General features: G+C 47.3%; 1 protein-coding gene across 11 annotated transcripts in view; it reads left to right on the top strand.

Moving 5' to 3' along the window:
• The window catches only part of U2AF1 (U2 small nuclear RNA auxiliary factor 1), a 174,241-nt gene that overhangs the window by 77,299 nt on the left and 78,186 nt on the right, over positions 1 to 18,756 (top strand). For 2 of the 11 annotated variants that reach the window (XM_085620767.1, XM_085620763.1), the window contains exons 4-5: positions 10,427 to 10,512; positions 15,393 to 15,459. The exons of 1 other annotated variant lie outside the window; for it this stretch is intronic. In XM_085620767.1, the coding sequence (XP_085476893.1) occupies positions 10,427 to 10,512; positions 15,393 to 15,459 (153 nt within the window). Of the gene's footprint in view, positions 1 to 10,426; positions 10,513 to 13,816; positions 13,884 to 15,392; positions 15,460 to 18,756 lie in introns of all 11 variants that reach the window. 8 more of the 11 variants (XM_085620768.1, XM_085620764.1, XM_085620771.1 and 5 more) reach the window with 4 other exon arrangements.

Raw genomic sequence — 18,756 nt, 5'->3', positions numbered from 1 at the left:
AGGGAAAAAGGGTGTGTGAGAGAACCGGGAATCCATTATTTTAAAGACGAGAACCCTCACTCACCCAAGGGTGACATGCTTCATCATTGGGTCCCCTCTTGCACACTGCAACCACAAGGTATACAGTGTGGGCTACAACTCTCAGGGAAAAGAGAGGAGCGTGAGGTGTTTTGTAAGGATACCAACTGAGGCAAGGGGAGTAAGGGGCAGAGTGAAAAAAAGAAAAATGTGTATTTAAAACTAGCTACTGGGTGACAAAATTCAATTTACTATTAGTCCCCATCGGCTAGGGTTAAAACGAGGTGATATAGGATTGAAATAATATCCTAATCATTAATGGTCAACCATGTTTCTGCCAGATGACTACGAGTTCGCGGCATTCATCAGGACCTCTCAATGTTATCACTCTGCTTCAAAAACAATAGAAAATAGAATAAAAACCATACTCAATGTTATGATGGTTTATGACAACAGAACCAGTTGCAGTCCGGTCCAGTGTCTATGAAAAAATACATAAACATAATTAACAGTTTCATTATCATTTCGGATCATAATAGACTCCCTTCACAAACACCACACACGTGATATTACACGTGACATTACACTCCACACGTGATTGGAAAGACCAAAGCGTATATTAAGGTATGTGTCAAATGACTCACCTATAAGGTAATGTAAATTTACCTCCACCTTAATGTGGATGATGCCTCAGATCACAGATTACTGAGAGAGAATAAACCAGAAAAAGAAAACGAATCAGACTGCCTCTCCCAAAAACACAGAGCTGAACACGCAGAATAAAAGCCTAGCACATCCACTAATTTGCCAGGTAAATAGTATGTATTTTTAGGACAAAGGGCGATCCATTCTGCTCTCAAATTGAATATGTCAAAAGAGACACAGATCGGTAAAAAACCACACGCACCCCAACTGTAAACGAGATAGTGGCTGTGTATCTCATACGTCCTGAACAGACGAGTGGCTCGCCATCCCTGCACTCAAGCGTCAGGTACTCCGATTATGGAGCGCGTGCTATATAATATCAGAAAAGCATAATAAAATCCTGTATTGGGATCACACAAGACAAAACCTTATCAAAACATCGATTAAAAATGGTCGCCCTCAGCCCAAGTACCTTAGGTCATTCTGTATCTTTCCGTTTACGGCACCGGCCAAAAGGGGAGAGAGAGCGTCTGTCCGTGTGCTTTTAAACCAAACGGACACCTCCATGAGTGAATCCAACCCGGAAGTGATGTAGTCAATATCTGGGTTGGAGGAAGTCAAGGAAATTGTAGTTCCAAAAACAGCAAGAACTACTGCACTCTTAAAAAGCGATAAACATTAGCATTCTGTCCAACAGGCACTCCAAATAATGAGCGCAACCAATCCCAACATAAAATAAATTAGGTTACTCCCACAGTGTATCGATATACCCAAGTCTAGAAAAAGGGGGAAGTGCACAGTATGAACTCTCGTGCACGACATGAATAACACTTAGAGAGTAATCAGGATCGGTACATTTATCTCCCCAGCTTAAACAAGGGCAACATCACAAGGCATTCATTACGCACTGAATTTACAGTGGCCCCAGCCAGGAGATCTGGTGGTGTTTCCACTTCCGGAGCTCAGCGCGAATATGAGTGTGGAGGAGTGAGAAGTTGGCTAGTCTCATGTCGTGTAGGGTTGGGGCCAGGTGTATACCCAGATTTGGGACGGTGTCTTCGGACCAACGCAGGGGATAGCGGGCCTACAAGTCAGCTCTCTCCTGGGCTGGCAATAAGAGGTTCATCGCTATAGATTTGATCAGGTTAACCTTGAACCCAGAGGTGCCGGCACAAGTGTCAGTTCCTCCAGGAAAGCTCCCAGTGCTCTCTGAGTTCGCAAGGGTGACCAGCACATCGTCCGCGTACAAACTAATGGTGTGGGTATCCCCACCGAAGCGGATGCCTGTGATTTGAGTATGATCCCTGACCCTCTGCCCCATGGGCTTCATATAGAGAGCGAAGAGTAGGGGTGACAGGGGGCATTCCTGCCTCGTTCCCTTATGAATAGGGAAGGGAGCGGAGGTGTGCCCGTTAATTCTTGCGGTCGCCGTGGGAGATCGGTAGCAGTTAAAAATGTGTCCACATTTTCTCACCAAAGCCAATACGGGCCAATACGCGCTCGAGATATGGCCACTGGACCCCGTCGAAGGCCTTCTCTGCATCGATCGTGAGCAGCATGTACTTCCCCGGTATGCGGGAGGCTTTTTCTATGAGATGAGTGACACATTTCGTGTTGTCGTTTGTCTGCCGTTGCAGTATGAACCCAGCTTGGTCAGGGTCCACTAGCCCCTGCATGTAGGGGGCGAGTTGGCTGGCCAGAATGCTGGTGTAAAGCTTCAGGTCTACGTTCAGGAGAGAGATGGGCCGATATGGTCTGCATTCGGACCTTCTTTCCCGGGCTTAGGGAGGACGACTATTGCCGCTTCCAGCATGGAAGGGGGGGATGGCCTCCGTCGCCGCGAAAGAATTGAAGAGCCGGGTAAGCAGAGGGGTGAGTATTGCGCAAAATTGTTTATAAAAGACCGCTGTATAGCCATCAGGGCAAGGTGATTTGCCCAGTTTCAGGCGGGTGATGGCGGAGAGAACTTCCGGCCTGATCTCCCTTTCGATATGGGCTGCCTGATCCGGTGTCAAAGTGGGGAGACTGGCCTCGGTTAAGTAAGAATTGATGTCCGCCTCATCCAGAGGCTGGTCATCGTAGAGTTGGGCGTAGAACTTGTGGAAGATTTCGACAATAGCCACGTCGTCGGGGCATGCTTTACCCGTGCCATCCCTGATTTCCTGGATGCCCTTGCGTAAGCGGGCCTCACTAAGCTTGTGCGCCAGGAGGCGGCCGCATTTGTCCCCGCCAGTGTAGGAGTGGCGCAATCGCATGGCAGCATAGTCTGCCTTGTCCCGGTCTAATGCCGTCAGTTGCAACCGAGCGGCTGTCAGCTGTCGCCATATAAGGGGTGGCTCCGGCTCGCTGGGGCATCTACTCCAGTTCCCGCACTTTGTGTCCGCTCCTCCCTCTTTGCCCTACGGTCCGTGTTATCTGCGGAAGGGATAGCGATGACCTCGCCCCCCTGATGACCGCTTTAAGGGCCTCCCAGCGCGTGGGGAGGGCGGTGACTGGAGTGTTATTGTGCCACAAGTATGTCAATTGAGAGCGTGGCCTCGCGGACAGTTTTGGTACCCAGAAAATAATCTAGTCTTGCGTAGGTTTGTAGGCTTTGGAATAGTAAGAGAATGCCCGTGAGTGAGGGTGGCGGTATCTCCAGAGATCTGTGAGGTCTAGGTCATGTAGTTGCTGGAGCCCAGTGGGGGAAAGTGCGCCCACCTGGCTCGTGCGTTGTGCGGACCTGTCAAGGTCATTGTCAAATACTATGTTGAGGTCCCCCCCCCCCTATTAATAAGTGGCGTTCCTGAGTCGGAGTGGCAGCTGTAAGAGCATCGTGAAGAAAGGGTTCCTGACCATCGTTGGGGGCGTAAACCGGGGCCTAAATCGAGCCCACCACCACAATGTGTCCCCCTGTAGTAAAGGGGTAGATGTGAAGTCTGCCTTTAATCTCAACTCCCTCCTGTATCAACTTCCCCTGAAAAGCCCTGGAAACAAGAATAGCTACCCCTGCCGTCTTAGAGGATGTGGAGGAGAAGAATTGTGTTGGGAAAGCTCGGGACCGGAGTCGGTGGCAGTCCTTGGAGAGGAGGTGAGTCTCCTGAAGGAGACAGATGTCTGCCCGCATACTCTCTAGGTAGGAGAGTAGTGCCCTGCGTTTGATGGGATTGTTGAGTCCCCATACATTAAAAGTGAGAACCTTGATGGAAGGCGGCTGCATCTTACACCTAAATATGGGTTAACGCTTAGCAAGGGCAGCAGAACTACCAGGACTCCTGAACGCCAGTGCAAGGGTCAAGGCATCATGGTGCCCTCTGGACCAGGCCCCCTCCCCCCGAAACAAAGGACAGCTAAGAGGAAGAGCTAGAGAGAAAGAAAGAATGAAGACCCATAAAAATTGAAAGAAGAAAATTAAGGCACAACTTGCGCCAAAAGGGAAAAGTAAGGAGTTCATAAATTCGATCATTAGTCAGTCATCCCAAGATGAACAGGAAAAGAGTCTTTGGGATTGAATGGTGGCAAATGGGAGCACCCCCCACTCTCCCTCCACCCCCGGACATCTGTGAAAGATAGTATCAAGGCAGCCGGAGCCAGTTACTTGGCGGTCGTATTGGCCAGGACTCCCGGCAATGCCGCCAGAGCAGCCTGCTGTTCTTTCTTGGCCTCCTGCGGGTCCGGTCTCCGCAAACGGCGTCGGCGATGCTGCTGCCTCCATCTCGGGCGGCCGTCTGTAGAGTCTTGATCTGAACGCTCTCAGTCGTCGTTGTCCTCTGGGAGATATAGCCCCAGAAGTTTACTCGCCTCAGACAGGGAACGGAGTTGGAACAACTTCCCATTGTTTCGAAATACGGGGCGGAACGGATGCCCCCAGGAGTAGGAGATTTTTTTTGGTGCAGGGCCTCCGTGATAGGCCGAAATGTCCGGTGTTTTTGAAGCGTGATGGCAAGGTCCTGATAGAGGGCCACGGGCTGATTGCGGAAGGTGATCGGTTGTAGCAAGCGGGCCTTACGGAGGATAACTTCTTTGGTGCGATAGTCTTGGACTCATACCAGTATGTCCGCCGTAGGATCCGTCTGTGCCCTGGGGGGGCCTGCTCTGTGCGCCCTGTCCAGTTTAAGATCAGTCTGGTGGGTTGTCCAAGACATAGTTGAAGAGATCTCGAACGTAGCCAAAGATGTCGGCTGCCTCTTCGTCAGTACTCACTCCTCTAATACGGATGTTGCGCCGGCGGGAGCGGTTCTCGAGGTCCTCCAGGTGAGATTGGACATCCACTTGCTGCTCATGTATCCGCAAGACTTCCTTTTGCATGGCCGTGAGTTCAGTGTCCCTGGCGTCGCTTTTGGTCTCCAGGGACGCCACTCTTTCCCCTATATCATCCACATCCTTGCGGATGTCTTTGATCTCCGCCGTGAGATCGCGCTTCACCGTCTGGAGGTCATCCCGCAAGGAAGTGAACAGTGATTCCAGGAAAGCCCGAGTCACGGGTGCCTCCGTGGTGGTGGCCATTGGCGCCGTTGCCCCCTCCCAGTCAGGTGCCGTCGGTCCTGCACTTGGCGCCCGGGTGAATAGATCTGTGAGTGATTTCTCTTTCGGAACTTGCTTGTCCTTCCTGCCCCGGGTGAATGTCCTACTCGGCCGTTCCCGCAGCGTCGTCCCTTCCATCCTCGGGCCAGGTCCCGCCGGCCGCTTCCGTCAACCAGTGGCCTCTGCTGTACCAATGGACGGACCCTATCATCCGGGTAGACGTTGGCGTGCTCACTCTGCCACTCATGAGATGCAACGGTGCGGGGTGTCTGCTGACGGTTTATGTGGCCTCCTCGGTCTCGTGGTGTCAGGCCCAGGCGGAGGCGCGCTCGCTCTACCGCTCCCAGTAGTGGTGTCTGCTGGAAGGCGTTGGTGTCCCCTCTGTTGTGTCAGTCCACCTCCCCTCTCCGAAGCTGCAAGTGCCACCGGTTTGGTGTGTTGGCAGTCGAGGTGTGGGAAAGGACGAAGCCAACAGCACGCCGTGCGTATAGACTCTCTGGGCTCTTAGATTTGGAAGTGCAGCGAGGGGATGAGGCAGTAGACTCCCCGCTTAGAACAGCAGCCCGTAGAGGTGAGGTCCCCCCGTGTGCGAGGTGTCAAGAACAGTAGGCCTGGTATGTGGAGTCTGTGATGAGCCGCTACCAGGGCTCGGCTGCAAGTGGCACAATAACGGGGACCGCTCCGATGCGTCCTGGGAAGCGGAGCCAGCAGAAAGATCTCCGGGGACTAGGTCAACCACTGGTGCCTCCCATGTGTTTCATGACAGTTTAGCGTAACCAATTGACGCCAGGAATCTAGGGCTGCAGCAGGGAAGTGGAAGGGTGCAGGACTCACCGCCACTGGCCTCCGGGTCTCTCCGCCATGTTAGGGACCAAGATGCCCCAGATGTCGTTTACGTGTGCGGCTGGCCTCAGGTGACCCGGGAATCAGTGCCCCCCCCCCCCCCAAGCCGGACTACCACTCCTACAGCAAAAGCGGCAGCCGGGAGACGGGACTCTGATATGCCCCCTCGTGGATTGCCGCCGGGTAGCGAGATACGGCACAGGTTGCAGTTCCGCGGCAGTGTGTTGGGGACCGGAGGCCAAGAAACCTCCCGATGGCCCTGCCTGCTCCGCTCGCGTCCGGCACCAGATGCGCCTCGTAAACGCTGCCTCAGAGTGCTGCCGATGTGCCGTATCTACCGCAATTTAAGATGGCGGGCGCATAGAAAAGGGAGTTATGGCGGGTCGAGCTGCTGCAGGGCGCTGGAATGCCGGTAAAGATCCGCCTACCTCGCCGCCTGCCGTGGGCGCTGTCTGCATCCACTACTCGCTCCAGACGTGTGCCTACAGGCTGCCTCGTTCTCCCTCAAGGTGGCGGCTGTCGCTCCTCCGTCTGTCCACCGTCCTAGACTGCCAGACCCAGGCGCTGGAAGGGGCCACAGGATCCTGTCACGGATCTGGGTGCGCTACAGCGATCCGCACCTCAGTGCTGATGAATGCAGCCACTCTGGAATGCCAGCTCCGCTGACCTCAGCGCCTTGCCCCGGGCCAGTCCGAGCCCGCGGCCAGGATCACTATCACCGGAGCCCCGGGGATCGCAGGGTTTCATATCACTGGGTGTAGCTCGGCGTCTGAAACCCCAGGCCAGCGTTTCCAGGTAAGTTTCGGGGCTTAGACTGGTGCTATAAATCGGCGGGTGGAGGAGAGGAGGTAGAACACGACCTAACTCTCCGCCATCTTGGCCACCGTCCCCTCCTCCCCCCCCCCCCCCTCTCCTCCCCCCTGTTTCTATTTTAAGGTGTGATGCTGCGCTGGTCCATAGTTTAGATTCTTTCTGTGTGTGTGTGTGTGTGTGTGTGTGTGTGTGTGTGTGTGTGTACATACACACACACACACACACAGGTTGCTGTGGTAGGCTGTTCCTGGGCATCTGAGAACAGAACCATTTGGAGCCTTAACCCAGTGCTGAATGATTTATAACCTAGTGCACTAGACCGATGATTGTGGCTATATCCTAGAGGAAGAGCCAGTTATCTAATAAAGTAATTGAGTGCCCTATGCCACAAGCCTGGTTCAGGTTGCGAGACAAGGGAATAAGGCCATTCTACCTGGAGGTCAGGAAAGTTATCTGCTTCATCACTTCTGTAGCATACTTTTTTTGTTTGTTGAGTATTGGCATGGAGATCCTTGTACTTACTGTTACAGGACCCCAATTTAGAAATGACAGCGAGCACAAATATGATATGGTTTGTGGTAATAAGTTGTGACAGGGTGACTTGTGCTTTCAGTGATAGGTGGGTCACAAGTGTGAACCATTTTGGTGGAGGGAAGTCGATTTAAAGGGTAGAGAGTCTCAAGCAAAGTAAACTCTGTTGCAAGCATTTTTGAATCCTTCTAATGAAGCCTGAAACGTTCCTAGGATTCCAGAGCCATCTGGTCGATTGACGTGGGTTTGGATGTTCTTGGTACTCGCTTGGAAGCCTAGATTTTAGGACTGTTGACTTTTGTTACTGGGGACATATGGACATGGTGAAAGATGGGTGACAGTGCCCACACACTTTGTGCTCATTTGGTTTGTGAAGTTAGCAAAAGTTTGAATGCCCAGAGAACCAATGGGGAATGAGGGGAAAATCATGTGATGAACAGTATCATAAAAAGCATGAGACAACATTCAAGGCATAAGACTGCTATTTAGTCAAAATTGATGTGAACATATTTGTGGCGACTTCGGGTGTGTGTGTTTCTGCCAGTTTGTTGGTTAGTCCAGTCTTTTAATTTTGCAATTGCAGATGTCAGTGACTGAATTAGCTTTCAAGAAATTTAATGTTACTTATATTGGACTTTGATGTGGGTGGATTCCCCAAAGCATGTTTTAAAACCTTGGACTTGTTTTGCCCATCTAATCCTTGCCAATGAGGGTAGCCCATAATAGAATTTGCAGAGCTAGGACTACCTGAGCCTGAATATGCAAGCAAAGATAGCTGGACTGCCTCCAACAGTGTAAATGACCTCCTTGCATTCCATGGTGGCAGATATGAGTTGTCCGAAGATGGCCATTAAGTGTCTGCAATGGTGCACTAGGTATTTCTAAGTACGAGGTTATGCTGCAGCTTGTATATTTGGGCTTTAATGGATCTTCTCTTCGATGCCATGTTTTGTGGGAGAGGGGAAGCACCCTGACAAACACTTGTTAAGACGTCCCAGTCTCCAAAGAGTTGAAAGGACTAGCTTTGTGCTATGGGGACTTCCTGGCCCTTCACACGGTTTTGTGGAAAACATAGCGAGCCGCCTATGCTTCAGTTCACTCGCTCTCAGTACATTATGGATCGTAGACTGGTGACCCAGAATCTCTTGAACGCTGTATCATAAAACCTATTAGCACAGCCCCTTATGAAACTTTGAGTCTTTCTTTGCAATTGAGATACCTCTGGTCTAATGTGTCAGTTTCCCCCCATCTCTGTGAACTAGACACAGTGGTACTCTGGGGGGGCTGTTCAGTGTGTAACGTGTTTGGAAAGGCTTTGACATGGTGATCATTCGAACATCACCAAATAACAAATTACTTAGCTCATGAACCACCATTGGCTTTTATTGAGGCATCTGCTGGTACCATGGAGGGCTGGTAGAGTCTCCTGTCCTTACCCCTGGCAGTTGTGCATTTAGTTATTGCCTCTGGTGTAAAATATAATAAAATGTAAGTAGCGGGAAGCATTTGTGGCTGGGCAGATATCAAAGAAGACTTGGATCGCACATGCTAGCATTTGGTTTAATGACTTAGATGCTGCTCAATGTGGCCAGATGCTCCAATCTTATTCTGCACTTCAGTATCCCTCTGTCCCTTGCTTGTTCTGCTGAGTCTTTAGCAATGCAGGTGTGTGTGTGTGTGTGTGTGTGTGTGTGTGTTAGTTAGTTAGTTAGTATGCTGGTTTATTGATGGTTGCTGCTCACTGATGGTTCCGCTAGTGAACTACTTTATACTAACTGCTGATTCGGTTTGTTTTTGCAGACCTTAATTTTAAGAAGACTGGTATGTTAGTAAAGGCATTCCTGCCTGGATGCCTTGTTTCTCCTAGAAAACAAAACAAATGTACGTGCTGGTTTTGGGGGAAGAGGTCCAGGGTTATGGCCATCATGCTGTGAATACTGTAAAATGTGTCCTCCCTCACATGGCATGGAGAAGACTGCTTCCTGAGCATTGACATGGCAGAAGAACAGTACCCCTCTCTTTAATGACTCTTGTGTGGGGAATCTGCACGTCTCTGGCTTAGGAGGTCGATATTACTTCAGATGAATAGGAGGTGGTGGGGGCCATTTAAGTTCATCGAAGACTTGGTGTGATGGTTTAAGTGCCATGGGGTATGAGTAGGTTAAAAAGCACTAATTAAACAGATTTCAAGTGTACTCACTTGAATGCACCTAAGGGTTAGATGGAAAGGATGATGCACTGCCCTGAGTAATGCACTACGATGGAAGGATTAGGACTCAGGCGCTCGTTTCCTTCTCTTTCCTCACCATCTATCTGTCCTTATGACCGACAGCTGTGGGTTTTTTCTCAGTAAAATGATATAAAGTATTCAGCCATATGAATGTGATAACTGCAAGATTGCATGTTTTGCTGTGTCTACCACCTTCCTCCAGCGAGTGAATGATTGTCCCTCTGCACCTTCCAGTAGTTTTGATGCAAACATATTCATGTAAGATTGTCCTTCCTGCTGCCCAAAGTTATGCCCAAAGTTTTGTGGTCCCCACTATAGATGTAGGGACTCAGTTCTAAACTCTACAGAAGTTTCTACTTCATCCTGGAGATGAACAGTATTGACCACGATCCTTAAAAGCCCTGTATTTGCTTGTTCAGAGTAGCCAGCCGCTAACAGCTGTTCCCTGCACATGGCAGTCCCAGGGGCCACCTCAAAATGAAACAAGTTCTCAGGGTTTGGAGCCATGAGAGATTTCCTTTGCTTCATGCTACTGCAGGATGTGCATGGGCTGTGTGTATTTGATATTTTTTTTGTGACTGAAGGTTCTTGTCAGCCTGGTGTGAGAGTCTATGGACCGATGTCTGCCCCTCTTTCTTGGCAGCCCCTTTACAGTGATGATAGTAGTGCAACCCATGTTTTATTTGTACTGGTGTTGGGGGAAGTAGTCATTGGCCTGAAAGAGCCAATCCTGCCCCTAGACCCCATTCCAGTTGCACCCTGTTTGTAGGAATAGAGGAATCACACACATACATCCTTTCCTGTCATGGCCTGACCAAATTTTCTCCCTGCCTTGCGCTGCAGATCCGGCTCTGTGGTCTGTGCTTCATTCCCTTTATTGGATCCATCCCCTGGGGACAAGGCAGCCAGCCGGACTTGCACGCACACAGGTATGTCCTTGCACGCTTTGCACTGCGTCAGCTCTTTAACTGTACACACATGCGCCCACCCAAGAATGCCCCGCCTCTGATGGGACGTGGTGAACCTATGGCCAAAGAACCTAAAGGGTCATGTTTTTCTTACTAGATGGTTAGCAACACTGATTATTTTTAGGACAAGAAAACCAATTTGACTGCATTATATGTAGAAGATTCTCAGGAATGAGGTGAGCAACTCGATCTGCAAGTTGATGGTGCAGAAGATTTGTCTGTTAGTAGTAATGACTTGAGTGGTCTAGGTATTGTGACCACTGAGCGGACTGTTCCAATTTAGAAACACTGTAGAGCAGGGAAAGACCACAAGGCTTCCCAGCACAACTCTTGCGATTCTAGACTGCAGGAGTTGCACTTACGACCTCATTGAAAGAAAGGCTTCTAGCCTGACTGAAGGCTGCTCATAAAGACTTGTAGCAAGAGAGTAGTGTCACACAGTGCCATTAGCCGATGTGTGTTGGCCGAAAGAGGGATTATGACATGAAAGCATGAGCCCCTACTCTATTACCTTGTGTGCCGTTGAACAAAAAGGCAAACAGTACCTTACTGTGGGCCTTGGTGCACTGTAATAGAGGGGGCTGGCTTGCACCCAGAGAGCAAGCTGACTGATAAAAAAAATTTAAAAAAATCCAGAAATATCCATTCTGTCTAGACTGTTCTGTCCAGCAAACAGTCGTGGCAGGCTTTGCCTCTTCCTCATTTTATCTCTCTCTCCCTATTACCTATCTTCCATCTCTCCCTCTTTTCTCCTTTCTCATTCCCCACCTACCCCTGCTTACCTTCAGCTGCCCGACATTTTCTTCCACAAAGTATATGCAGCATGCAGTGTGGGGATGTGGTTTTTGTCAAGAGTTCAAGTAGCTGCTTTACCATGACTTTGAAAATGCGCACAGACAGATCACATACTGAAGCCCGAATATATCCTCTGTCTTGTGTGCTAGCTGGAGAACCGGAGGCTGAAGGCCTTCTACCCAGTGTCTGTACCGTACCCACCTGATCACTGCCACCTCATGCTCCCATCTCTTTCAGATTCCCCACTTTCAGAACAGATACATGTCACAAATAGCCAAAGAGAAGCCCTTCTGAGACGATCCACTCGGGTGGGTGTACACTGTACAGTCTCCTAAATCATATCAAAGCTCATTTAAAACCAGTTTAGACGTCAAAAAAAGCTGAGCTCTTCCACATCTGTGGCCTTTATACTGTGGACTGCCACTTGACTGCCATTATTTTTAAAGTACATCACATTTGATAAACCAACAAAGTTTTGAAAGTGATATGAAATCACGCTATATAAGTTACAATTCATTGAATTGTATGTTAATGTTTCATAGAAGCAGTTTTTGTCAATTACAAGAAGGTCATCAACACCAAAGTTTTTTTTTTTTTTGTAAAATTGCAGTAAATATGAAAAAGCAGAAAGTGCTTCTGATAAAGCCACCGTTTCCTTGTATTCCCTGATAAAGCTAAACTCCTGTGCTTGGGTTGGTGAAGCAGAACCTCCTTTGATGGGTGGCAGTTTTTTTTAATTAATTTGGGAATTTGCTCTTGTAGTTTTATGAGCATGCTTCAAGGGCGAGGAACTGAGTGCCTTAAACATGCAGTCTCACACGAACAGTGCCACAGCGCTCTTAGCATGCAATCTCAGCTGTGGTGTTAATCCATTGTTAATCATGTTGATGTTCTCACTCAAAGTGAGGAAAAGGCCTGCGGTCCACTAAAAACAAGCCCACATTGCTCAGAGGTAGACCAGCACAATAGAAAGCTGGAAGAAATCATTGGGTGACCATGCCCTGCCTCAGCAAGGAGGTTGAGTCCTGTTGTCACTGTTTTGCAAGCACAGATGTGGCCAGAGCAATGGTTGCAGCGCTTGGGAAGAGACGCCCATACAATTGCGTCTATACCAGGCGATTTGCATCAATCAGACTTCAGCGGCTTGGCTTTTACTGCTAATCCATTTCCTCGACTTTGAACCATGCTCTTGGCTAGTCCCTGACACTGTAACATAGTATTGTATACCTCGTGATATATTCATATTGTGCCCTGTTATGGCACCATTTATTAAATGAAAAACATGTTTATAGTTTGCCCTTCCAGCTGCTTGCTTGCTTAAACGCTGCGTTTGGCAACTGGTTGCCTCAAGCTTTCTGTAATGTGGTTCGAAAAATACACATTGCCTATAATATGTAGGTTGTGTAGTATTCTGATGTCTGTGTTTGTGCGTAATTGGTTTTCTTATCCTTTTACAGCTCCCCATGATCTTGAAAATCCCTTGACTCATTTATAACTTCCCATGGTCTTAAACCCATCCGTTCATTGAATCCACATGCCACAATCTAGTCCACTACCTTTCAAATAGAGGAGCTCAAAACGCTATTGTCTATTTTCCCAGATTCCTGTTCAGTTCTTCGGCCTTTCTTTTTATTGCAAAGTCTGTTCCGTGTGACAGGCAAGACAAATGAGTGTTATTGAATCCTAGGGCGAAAATCACCAAACTACACATTTTTGGAAGCCTCTCAACAAGCAGTGCTGGGTCCTCACCTACCTTCTCTGCCCATCTTTAAGCATTTTGCAACGTTCATCACCGTAGGTGCTGCCATTATAATAGGGATGCATTGGCAAACTTCAGACTCTGTCTCTGTAAAGAGGGTGATGTGATGAGGCCACATTCACTCGCTTCAGGCTGACAAACGAGCCATTCTAGAAAGTGCCTAATTGCTTCGAAGGGACCAGTAGACATTTCCTTTGGGACGTTGTCCTTTTTTAGTGCGTTTAAAGCCCCCTGCCAAGTTTGCTGAATAGGATTATCCTAGCAGTAAGTATAACTTTTGCTCAAAAGAGCTTGGTATGAATCGCAGCCTCTTCAGCTTGGTCCTTGTAGATCTTTCCAACCAGTCGTAGACAAAGAAGAGTTGCAAGAGGCTGTGGTGTTGTGTGGATGTTTGAGGGGCAGGGTGACTTGGCTGTTAAGTAAAACCTACTTCACACAAGTAATTCCCTTGCTACTACCCTGTACATTTGTCTGCCCTGAAAGGGGTGGGCTGAAACAGATTGCCAGTGGCGTGTTTGCAGGGCCATGTAGGCTCACTTCAGCAGCCCTGCAGCTAGATTACTTGGCAAATGTAAATTGAGCAGCCCCTTGGAAGTAACCTCTTTCCCCGCACACCTTTCAGACTGTCCCGTTTGTAAGACATCTTTTTAATTGTCTTTTAAATGCACAGCAGCCAGTAGAATTCCCCTTTTTTATTTTTTCTCCTCGCAGACCATCTTGATCCAAAACATCTATCGTAATCCCCAAAACAGTGCACAGACGGCCGACGGCTCCCACTGTAAGTCCTGATGCAGGTGGACATTTTGTATAAGATTTTGGTGTTAGAGACCCCCTCCTAATGTGACCCAGAAAGCGTTCGCGCCTGTGTTGCTGCCAGTGAGTAGCACCAACGAGATGGTCAGTGTAATATCAAACTAATATCAGGAACCTGACAAAGGAACGATCTGCACTCCGTTAGACTCAGTGGGAGGCTAAAATGGTAATTCTTGTTCAGTGAGTAAGTAGGGTTTCCAGATGCAGCTGCTTGACTGAGGATAGATAATCTTGCTTCCAGGATAAGAGGGCCTGAAGCAACCTGCAGAGGTCAGTTGTTATCACTGTGGCATGGTAGCGAACTAAAGGCCCCAAACTGGATGTCTTTTGGATGAGTAGGAGCCTTAAAGTGCATAGTGTGAGAGACCCAGGTTTATGTTAAGCACTGGGGTGGAGTTGGTCTAATCTTAATAGAACGTTTTATGAATAGAGATTAGTCAAGAGGTGCTTATTTTATGTCCACCTTTTGGCACCTTTTCACTCTCCCCTAGTGAGACATAGGAGAGAATGAAAAACAAATCATTGCACAGACATAGGAGAGTGACGTAGCGGGATCATGTTCTGTTTTAAGTGGTCTCATCTAGAGCTTCCTAACAGCAGGCGATAGAGGAAGGGAGCACCAGTGGCTTCCTTGGCTGGAAGTTGTACATCTGACATCCTTTTAATACCAGTGGGATGGGCAGTGTACCCTTCTTGTGACACATTAAGGGGCCAGTTTAATTCTCCTGGAAAGTGCAAAGAAAAGGTTATTTACATAGCAGGAAGAGGGGAGTGGCTTGGAAGTCACTGCTGGGGAAAAAGATGAGGGCCAGCAAGCTGAGATGGAAGTTGGCCCTGGCATACAAGCTAATCGGGGCCACCGGGATTTGATGCCTATGTGTCTTGGCCATGAAACTGAGGAAGTGTGAAAGCCCAATTCAGCACTTAAAGCTGACACAAATGCAGAAGACGACAGTATTTGTCAAGTTCCTGATATCTGTTCCTTTGAACACACAATCTTTACAAGGTAAGTCGCCTGAACGGGGTAGCCCTACCTCCTAGCTTGTGTGGCGAGGACATGGAGATCTCATCCTACCCCCTCTGCTTTGTTGATGCTGAGCTCATATATTAATGTAGTTTTGTCCTGAGCTGATAGATTGCTGACAGAGACCTTGTAACTGGTCTGGGACTGCAGTTCGCCCATAATTTAATTTGTTTTATTATTCCGGGAGGGGATTTTCATCATTCCACAACTTGGGCGTTGCATTTGACAGTTTACATTTGATGCAGTGGTGGTTGAGCTGAGATCTCTGGGGCTCTCACACCAAGGAAGGCTTGGCAACCCCTCACAATTGAGTTTTCTTTAAATTGTGCATTAACCATTTCTTTTTCAGCTCCATAGATAGTCTAGAGATGTCACCAGAAAACTGGTTGTGTTCTTATGACTTCACAAGTTTTCTACTAAAATATAAAGATGTTACATTTTGTATTTCAGACAATTGCACTCTTGAACATATATCGTAACCCTCAAAACTCTTCCCAGTCTGGCGACAGTTTGCGCTGTAAGTTCCTCCATCTTCCTTCACGCATTCCCCCACCGTGCTCAGTGGCATTCTGAGTCAACCCGATCTAGTTTGAGAAATGTGTTTTGGGGAGGCTATCTCCTTTCTTTAGTGTTTTTTAATTGTTTGATTTTGGGGTCTGCACTGACCATTTTTATAAACTTGCTGAAGCTGATATTACCTTTGAGAACATTTCCTCTATTTTCCACTTCTGGTCTGTGGTCTGGAGTGGTGCGCATGTACCGTGTGTAATAAACATAGCTGGACTTCTTTAGTATTCTCCAGTCATGACAGAGAAATGTAGGAAGAATTTCCCCTTTTTCAGGTGATTTGACCATAATCTGCTTGCAATAGTAACCTCAGTGGTGTACTAAGGTTTTTGGTTCCTGGTATTGTGGTTCCTTTTGTCCCGATCGCCGATACCTAAACTGTAGTTTCACGTGTTCCATTCTCTTATTGTCCGTACGCAGAAAGTACCTGGAGCAGTCCCCATCCTGCTTTTGTGCCAGCCCTTCTCCAGTCTTTTTTGAGAGAGACAAATTATTTATTCTTTTTTTAAGTGCAGATGATGTGTAGCTCTTTGCACACCTTGCTACCAAGATCTTGATTTTCCAAATCATTTTGGCCATGACAGCATTCTCGTTCTGGTGTCCTAAAAGGCAGTTTGCTGTTTCCAGCTTTGTCTTTGCTGCAGAAAGTTTTCTGCATAAAACGAATTCGGCTTCTAGTCTGTTGTTGCCTTGGAGCTACAGAAAGAAATTTTACCGGTAGGGCAACAAGAAAAAGATACATTTATTGCTTAATCAGTGGAAAAAAATAACAACTTTTAACACAGTTCGCACCACGAACGAGCAGCGAGCTCAGATATCCCTAATATTCTATTCAATGCTGATCTTCCAGAGCACCAGCCGAGGCCAGCGGGTGAAGCAGATGATCTGAGTGGTCTCTGCAAAGATGGAATACAGCTTTGGCCGACGCTTAGAATTTACAACCGACAAGTACACACAGTTCATCCAGACTGGCACAGCTGCTACCCGCTCAAAATGCAAAAAAGATATATCTAAGACAAGCACCCATAAACCAATCAGTGGCAACCACTAACTTAAACATTAACACAATAGACAATGTTCTAACTAGAGTAGTAACAAGATAAGAGTGGAATCACTCAAGCAGTTAATCGCAAATGCCATCTGGCTAAAGGATACTGCTGCCACTCATAACTTAAAATAAGCATCGGCAAAGCCAGTTGGTCTAGCTTTACAAGCAGGTTGTATGGTAATGTGAAGCATTTCATGTAGATAGCCTAGGAATGGATATGTATTTTTTGTGGAATCGATAAACTGTAGAATAATATGGTTGTAGGTTAGCAAGTCAGGTGACAGTTGCTCTGTCAAGCCATACCTAAAAATCCATGCCGAGTAAGGACTGCCCTCCTCCCATCCATGCTGCTGCCAGAGAAAAACACCATGCATAATCTATCCATCTAAGACACTTCAATGGCATTACAATGTCAGGCGTGTGTCCCTGAAAGTTCAATCTCAGGCAGCTGAATAAATATAAACCATATGATCACAGCTGTGTGAAGGGGGAAGTACTTTTTAGCGGACTCTGGCTACTTATTTCAGCTCAAGTAAAACGTATGCCTGGCTCCCGACAAGTGGACCGTGCCAAAGCCCCTCTCCTGGTGATTATCACATAATTGGCGACAGCTGTGCTTTCAAGCCAGACCATAACTAGAACTAAAACACTGCACTAGCAAGAAATAATAGCTTATTAGTCAGTGAGAACAGTCTCTGAGGCTGTCCTTAAATATAACTTCAAAATGCTGAGCCAGAATTTGAATGTTACTGTACAAGACCTAGCGTAGCAGAGAAATGGCAAAATCCATTTGAGATAAAAAAGCGAAAGAGAAAATTTGCTTTTTACACTGCTTTGAAGAAATCAATATGGTGAGGGTTGATGGGACACTGCAAAATAACCTAACATCAAAGACATTCATAATGTATATCGAATTCAGGCAAACCATTGCACAGATACGAAGACAAAGTTCTTTGACAATTTGTAGATAAATACATGTGGCTCCAGAGGGCACCCCTAGAGGAGCCAACAATATATTACCCCAGGTCTATCCTAAGAGGTTATGTTTACACATTGAAGGTAACGTACATGTAGGCGAATTTGTGGAGAAATTCTTTGCCATGTGGCAATGGTAAACCCTGAACTGTAGTCCTTTTTTAATCTGTTGACAGTTCTGACTCAATGTCTGTCTACTTTTCACAAATTAGTTATAGGAAACCATACAAACTCTTAGAAGCCCAAACCTATTTCAGCGGTGTCATAGATTGGCCGACTCTGGCCCCTAATCCACTCTGACGAATATCAAGCCAATGCTCAGTTGTTGCAGTGCTTGGAATAATCTAACACTCGATTGTACTCCTCATAGCTTTGAGTCTAACCACATGAACTCTGTGGCTAGCACCAAAATTCTCTTTATAAATGGGGCGACTCATTTTGTTGTGTTTTTCTTGTGGTGGCTTTTCTGAAGCAAAACATGAAAACTAGTATGAACCCATGTTGTCTTATTTGCACTTGAACCTTCATCTGTTTCGAGGGCCCATATATCTGCTTTTAACCGCGTTGTCTATGGTGTTTCAAAATTGAACCAGCCCTATAGAAATACTCAAGCAGGTAAATACTTTGCTCATGATTGGTCACTGATATGGACCTATTGATAGGCATGGATCTGTTAGCTGTGGTTTTCTAGAGCGACATGCACTCATTTTGTTCCCCACTCTTGTCTCCATGATACTTTAAATTTGATGTGCCCTAGAATAACCTTGCCTCCCACAGATGTTTAGCCTATCTTAGTTCCTGTCTTTGATGTTGGAATTCCAATCTTTATATGCTGTGGCTGATCTCGGGCAGGTTGGCAACTTTTGTAGAAAGTGTGGTTGCATTAACACGGATTTAAAAGCGCTTTGAGCTGTATTTTTGAGTGTCTGTCCCTGAGCGCTTTGCATACGTGGCGTATCGAAGCAGACACCTGATCACTGAAATAGGAACTATATGCAGTTTAGGAGGTGGATGTCATCTCCTTGACCCAAGGCAATGATTTGGCTGCTTTCAGTTGAGATGCCAAACTGCTTGAACGGTTATAAATTCTTGTGGCCTGCAGGTTGTCGCTGCAGCATGTGGTAACAGAACATAGTCTGCTTTACTAGAGCAGGATCTTCAGGCCTGGATTCCGGGTGGTGGTAACCTTACTAGCTTGATGATATTGGTTGTACAGATCTGCGT

This window comes from Triturus cristatus, chromosome 8, assembly GCF_964204655.1.
Source record: "Triturus cristatus chromosome 8, aTriCri1.1, whole genome shotgun sequence".
In the NCBI taxonomy this organism is placed as follows: domain Eukaryota; kingdom Metazoa; phylum Chordata; class Amphibia; order Caudata; family Salamandridae; genus Triturus; species Triturus cristatus.
This window is presented reverse-complemented; position numbering and strand designations above follow the sequence as displayed.